Source organism: Dipodomys ordii, unplaced genomic scaffold (genome assembly GCF_000151885.1).
Source record: "Dipodomys ordii isolate 6190 unplaced genomic scaffold, Dord_2.0 Scaffold19, whole genome shotgun sequence".
NCBI lineage: Eukaryota > Metazoa > Chordata > Mammalia > Rodentia > Heteromyidae > Dipodomys > Dipodomys ordii.
In genome coordinates, this window is record NW_012267235.1 from 4,242,545 (window position 1) to 4,249,344 (window position 6,800).

The 6,800-nt window shown below is 39.7% G+C and overlaps 1 protein-coding gene across 1 annotated transcript in view; it reads left to right on the forward strand.

Moving 5' to 3' along the window:
- Positions 1 to 6,800, forward strand: part of Trim37 (tripartite motif containing 37) — a 106,716-nt gene that overhangs the window by 27,920 nt on the left and 71,996 nt on the right. The window contains exons 7-9 of the mRNA XM_013013091.1: positions 1,680 to 1,803; positions 4,036 to 4,103; positions 5,834 to 5,958. Coding sequence (XP_012868545.1) covers positions 1,680 to 1,803; positions 4,036 to 4,103; positions 5,834 to 5,958 — 317 coding nt within the window. The remainder of the gene's footprint in view (positions 1 to 1,679; positions 1,804 to 4,035; positions 4,104 to 5,833; positions 5,959 to 6,800) is intronic.

The window sequence follows — 6,800 nt, forward strand, 5'->3', positions numbered from 1 at the left end:
GCTCAAACCTAGCGCTGTACCACTTGAGCCACAGCACCACTTCTGGTTTTCTGTAGTTTATTGGAGATAAGAATCTCAAGGACTTTCCTGCTCCAGCTGGCTTTGAACTGTGATCCTCAGATCTCAGACTCCTGAGTAGCTAGGATTATAAGACGTGAGCCACCACCAGTGCCCAGCTTACTATGCAATCTTGAGGAAAAAAAAATCTTTGTATATAGTTCTAAAAAAAAGAAGAAAATGAATGAAAAAAAATTACTAGCATAAGTAAATATTGGCTTCTTTTTTTTTTTTTTTTGGTGCCAGTCCTGAGGCTTGAACATAGGGACTGAACAATGTCTCAGCTTTTTTGCTAAGACTAGCACTCTATCACTTGAGCCATATCTCTTTTTCCAGGTTTTTTTTTTTTGTTCAGGTAAGGGGGTAGGTTTATTCAGTAGACCTGATGGGACCAGGCAAGGTTGGCACTCCACGTGCCTGGGAAAGAGAGGGAGCAAGAAAAGAACAGAGAGAGAGCTAGAATAGAACAGAGAGAGCAAGAAAAGAGCAGCAAGAGCAAGAGTTTTTCCAGGTTTTTGATATTTAATTGGAGATAAGAGTCTTATAGGCTCTCATGCTCAGACTGTTTGGGATGTAAGTAGAACTTTATATATAGCCTATGTATGCATTACCTAAACAAGTTTTGTAATTATAGTACTTTTTATTCAAATGTCTATTAAATTATCATACACTTAGGTTTTATTTTATTTTTTGGCAGTACTATTGTTTGATTTCAGTGCTTCATATATGGTAGGCAGGTACTCTTCCACTTGAGCCATACCTCTAGACCTTTATGCTTTGGTTACTTTTGAGATAAGGTCTTGATTTTTGGCCAGGCTAGTCTGGGTCAGTAATCCTTCCATTTATAGTTGCCACCATAGCTGAGGTTGGTTGAGATGGGGCCCCATGAACTTTTTACTAGAGCTGGCCTCAAACCTTGATTCTTCCAATCTTTTTTTTTTTTTTTTTGTCAGTCGTGGGGCTTGAACTCTGGGCTTGGGCACTGCCCCTGCGCTCTTCAGCTCAAGGCGAGAGCTCTACCACTTGAGCCACAGCACCACTTCCAGTTTTCTAGTGGTTTATTGGAGATAAGAGTCTCACGGACTTTCCTGCCCGGGCTAGCTTTGAACCAAACTTCTATCCTCAGATCTCAGCCTCCTGAGTATCTAGGATTACAGGCATGAGGCCCCTGCAATTCTCCCAATCTTTATTCATCTGTTTTGGGTGTAATGGTCCAAGCCTGTAATCCTATCTACTTGTAAGGTGGAGATTTGGAAGGATCTAGGGTCAAGAAAAAGTTTGGTAGACTTCATCTCAATCAATGGCTGAAAAGAGCCTGTAATCCGAAGCTACAGGGGAAACATAGTGGTTGGATACAGTCTTTGTGCCTGTCAGCAACAAAAGAAAACACATATAGGATCCAAATCCAACCCAGACTGGACATGAAGTTTAGCCCTATCTTCGAAATAACCAATGCAAAAAATTACAAGTGGTATGGTTCAAGTGATAGAGCACCTGCATGAGGCCCTGAGTTCAAATTCTATTATCACTTAAAAAAATAATTGCATTGATTGTTTCAGTGCCACTTCCTTTTGTTCTTAAAGTTCTCTACTTAAATTTCTCTTGACCTGTTTATCTGCTAGGAAAGAAATGTAGAAGCTGTAAGAAATGCAAAAGATGAACGTGTTCGGGAAATTAGAAATGCAGTAGAGATGATGATTGCACGACTAGATACACAGCTGAAAAACAAGCTTATTACACTGATGGGTGAGTGCTTTTTTGAATACTTCTCCTACATTGTACCTTGAGCTTGATTGAAGTTTAGTCTTCGAGTTGTGAGGTTGGTGAGTTGTTACAGGCTAGAAAGAAATCTTGAGATTTTAGGTATCTCCATATTGTTATCTGGACTATTGTATCATTTATATTTAGAAATCATTAGAGAAAAGCTTACACAGCCATTTGGGAAGGAATTCCAATGGTTAATGCCTTTCATTGTGTGTGCCATGTATTTTCCCACAAATCCAATACAATGTCCTTTTTTTCTTTTTCTGGTCTTTAGTGGAGATCAAGAACATTGGCCAACTCTTTAGCTTTTTGTAAAAAAATTAAAATCCTGGTTTTTTTTTATTTTTAGTAGATTTCTTTTTCAGTCTAAATATTCAAATGTTTATTGCTCCCCCATTTGGTTCTTCATGCTGTATTTGATTGCCTTATAATGCTTTGATTATGGAGCCTAATTTTAATTTTATTTTGTAGTGTACTAGCTTTTGCACTCAGAGTATTCTGCTTGCTTAGCAGGTCCTCTATTACTGAGTTATTCTTCCAGCAAGGAGCCTGCTATTAAACAAAATTTAAATAATAGTATGGTCTAATGTTAATTTATTCATTTATTTTGGTGGTGCCAGGGATTGAACCCAGTTCAGCCATTATTCTTCTCTTAGATGAATTTGTTAGGCCTAAGTTGAGTTTTTTTCTCTCTCTCTCTCTCTCTCTCTTTTTTTTTTGGTGCCAGTCTAGCTTGAACTCAGGGCCTAGGCACTGTTCCTGAGCTTTTGTGCTCAAGGCTAGTACCCTACTACTTGAGCCACAGCCCCACTTTTTGGTGGTTAATTGTAAAGAGTCTCATGTCCATTCTTGCCTGGGATGGCTCTTAATCATGTTCCTCAGCTCTCAGCCTCATGAATAGACATGAGCCATTGATGTTTGGGTCTAAGTTGGATCTTGTCATCGTCTTTTTTTTTTTTTTGGAGCCCCAGGGTTTGGGTGCTGTCCCTGAGCTCTTTTAGTCAAGGCTAATGCTCTACCACTTTGAGGAGCCACTTCAGTTTTCTAGTGGGTAATTGCAGAAGAAGGGTCTCATGGACTTTCTTGCCTGGGCTGGCTTTGAACTGCGATCCTCAGATCTCAGCCTTCTTAGTGGTAGAGTGCTTGCCTATCATGCATGAGGCCCTGGGTTCAATTCCTCAGTACCACACTAATAGATCTCAGCCTCCTGAGTAGCTAGGATTACAGACAGGAGCCACTAGCACCCAGTGTGAATTTTGTCTTTGAAAAGGATTTATTCTTTTTTTCTTTTTTCTTTTTGTTCCAGTTCTGGAGCATGAACTCAGGGCTGGCACTGTCCCTGAGCTTCTTTTGCTCAAGGCTAGCGCGCTACCACTTCCGGCTTTTTCTGTTTATGTGATACTGAGGAATTGAACCCAGGATTTCATGCATGCTAAGCAAGCACTCTACCACTAAGCCACATTCCCAGCCCCACATTCCCAATCCCAAAAAGGATTGATTCTAAAGTTCTCTTTTTTTATTTATTTTTTATTTTTTGTCGGTCATGGGGCTTGAACTCTGGGCCTGGGCGCTGTCCTTGAGCTCTTCAGCTCAAGGCTAGTGCTCTACCTCTTTAGCCACAGCACCACTTCTGGTTTTCTGAGTGGTTTATTGGAGCTAAGAGTCTCATGGATTTTCCTGCCCAAGGTGGCTTTGAACTGCAGTCCCAGTTCTCAGCCTCCTGAGTAGTTAGTATTACAGGCATGAGCCACCAGTGCCTGGCTTTAAAGTTCTCTTTCCTAAGAAATACTTTGACTAATCAGTATTCAACATTTGAATTCTATTCAAAAATAGATTAGTATTAGATTTATTTCTTTTTTTTGTGGGGGGGGGAGTCACTTGTGGGGCCTGAACTGTGGGTCTGGGCACTGTCCCTTCACTCTTCAGCTCAAGGCTAGTGCTCTATGACTTGAGCCACAGCCCCACTTCTGGCTTTTTCTGCTTATATGGTGCTGAAGAATCGAACCTAGGACCTCATGAATGCAAGGCAAGCACTCTACTACTGAGCTATCTAACCAGCTCCTAGATTCTATTTCTTAAAGCACTAGAAAAATCTTCAGGTTTAAACTAATGAAGAACTTTCGCTTATTTGATAAAATAGATTTTTAAACATGTTTATTAGGAGCTAATTTTATTCTGAAACCAGTAGTGAAGTTATACTGTACATTTGAACAGGTCAAAAGACATCTCTAACCCAAGAAACAGAGCTATTGGAATCCTTACTTCAGGAGGTGGAACACCAGGTGATGAACAAAATAATTTTCTTTTTCATTTCTGAGATTTTAAGAGATTTTGCAAATCTCTTAAAAGTGGTTCTTTGTGAAGTAGGAGGTGGGTGGGGACAGATTATCTTTTTGAGATCAGAGGATCTATTTGTTATAATAGATATTTTCTTATGAAATAAGAATCAGCTGATTAAAGGTTTCTCTTCAATTTGAGAAGTATAATTATAATGTTGTGTAAGAATAGAATCCTTTTTCTTTTTGTCAGTCTTGGGGCTAGAACTCTGGTCCTGGGCGCTGTCCCTCAGCTCTTAGCTCAAGGCAAGCACTTTACATCTTGAGCCACTGCATCACTTCTGGTTTTCTGGTGCTTTATTGGAGATAGGAGTCTCATGGGACTTCCCTGCCTGGGCTGGCTTTGAACCTGGATCCTCAGATCTCAGCCTCCTGAATAGCTAGGATTACAGGCTTGAGCCACTGGTGCCCAGCTCTTTTTCTTTTCTATTTTGTAAACTAGTAATAAACCCACAGAAATTGTAAATCTATTAAAAATACAGAGTTCTAGAACTTTAAAATTTTGAAGTCTTTATCAATTTGAGGTTTGGTGTGATATTTAGGAAATCTATCTAACCCAAGGTCATAAAATTTTTCTCTTATTTTTTTAGAGCTTTTTTTTTTTTTTTTTTGGTTGGACATGGGGCTTGAACATGGGGCCTGGGAGCTGTCCCTGACCTCTTTTGCTCAAGGTTAGCATTCTGTCACTTTGAGCTATAGTGCTGCTTCTACTTTCCTGGTAGCTAATTGGAGATAAAAGAGTCTCACAAACTTTCCTACTGGGGCTGGCTTAGAACTTCAGTCCTCAGATCTCAGCCTCCTGAGTAGCTAGGATTACAGGTGTGAATCACTGGTGCCTGGCTAGAAATTTTGTTATTTTAAGACAATTGTAGTGTACTCTTTAATCCCATCACTTGGAAAAGGTGAGGCCGGTAGATCTTGATTTAGAGGCAAGACTGGGCTTACGTATCAAGACCTAATCTCAGACAAAAAAACTGTTTTGAGTATTTTTATTGGTGAGGTATAGATACAGGGTAAGATTTTGGTTATTTTGTTTTTGTTTTATTGGCTGTCTAATACCATCTGTTCTAATACCATCTGTTGAAAAGGTTATCTTAATTGTTGCATTTTTTCCCAAGAAATAGTTGTCCTTATGTTCATGGACTCTTATTTGTTTTGGTGCCAGTTTTGTTTTTTGTTTTTGTGCTACTTTTGAATCTTGAACTCTGGGCCTGGGTGCTGTCCCTGAGCGCCCTTTGCTCAAGGCTGGTACTCTACCACTTGAGCCACAGCTCCACTTCTGGCTTTTTCTGTGAGTAATTGGAGATAATTCTCATGGACTTTCCTGCCCAGGCTGACTTTGAACCGTGATCCTCAGATTTCAGCCTTCTGAGTAGCTAGGATTAGAGATGTGAGCCACTAGCACCCAGTTATAATAATAATAGTAACTCTTATTATTTTAATTTTATTTGTTTAATGGCTGGGTCTTGTGTGGTTCATGACCAGCCAAAAGAAAAAGAAAAAGCTCTGAAATTGCATAAGCTATTTGTTAGTACACATAACCACTTCACTGTATTGGTAGGTTCTTTTATCTGTTTTTCAGCAGGTAGCTAATTTGTGTTTTTTTTTCTTAAAACTTTTGAGTTGCTACTGAATAACATTTCTGTTGGTTCAGCTAATTTTTTTTCCTTTCACAGTTGCGGTCTTGTAGTAAAAGTGAACTGATATCTAAGAGCTCAGAGATCCTAATGATGTTTCAGCAAGTTCATCGAAAACCCATGGCATCTTTTGTTACCACTCCTGTTCCTCCAGACTTTACCAGGTATGACAATTTTTAAATCTCATTTTCACTTGAAGTTTGTGTACAAAAGGTATATACTTGTTTCAGAAGAATCAATTGTGTTTTTTAGCTCTTAATCTCTTTTAAGGTACTATTTATAGTAATATGATCTGGGGAAGTCTGCACATGTAAATCTTGTCTCAAAAAAAAATGTGATGCTGGGTGCTGGTGCCTCACTCCTGTGATCCTAGCTACTCAGAAGGCTGAAATCTGAGGATCAAGGTTCAAAGCCAACCTGGGCAGGAAAGTCTGTGAGACTCTTATCTCTAATAAACCACTAGAAAACCGGAAGTGGCGCTGTGGCTCAAGCGGTAGAGTGCTTACCTTGAGCTGAAGAGCGCAGGGATAGCGGCCAAGACCAGAGTTCAAGTCCCACGACCGAAAAAAAAAAAAAATGTGATGGACTCATATTATGGATCTTGTTGTGTAGCCCAGGCTGACTTTGAACTCAAAATCCTCCTGCTTTAGCCTCTCAAGTGTTGCAATTATAGGTGTGATTCACGATGTCCAGTTTTTTGTGTTTTTTGTTTTATTTTTTGTTGGTGTTGGTCCTGGGGCTTGCACTCTGGGCCTGGGCACTGTTCAACTCTTCAGCTCAAGGCTAGCAGCGCTCTACCACTTGAGTCACAGTGCCACTTCCAGTTTTCTGGTTATTTTTGGAGATAAAGAGCCTCCTGAGTAGCTAGGATTACAGGCGTGAGCCACTGATGCCCAACTAATGCCCAGTTTTTGACTTAGTGTTAAACAATAAAGAGGAAATGGTAGTGCACTAAAAATTGTTTGTCTTTTTCTTGGAGCAACATTTTCTTTTTTTTTTTTTTTTT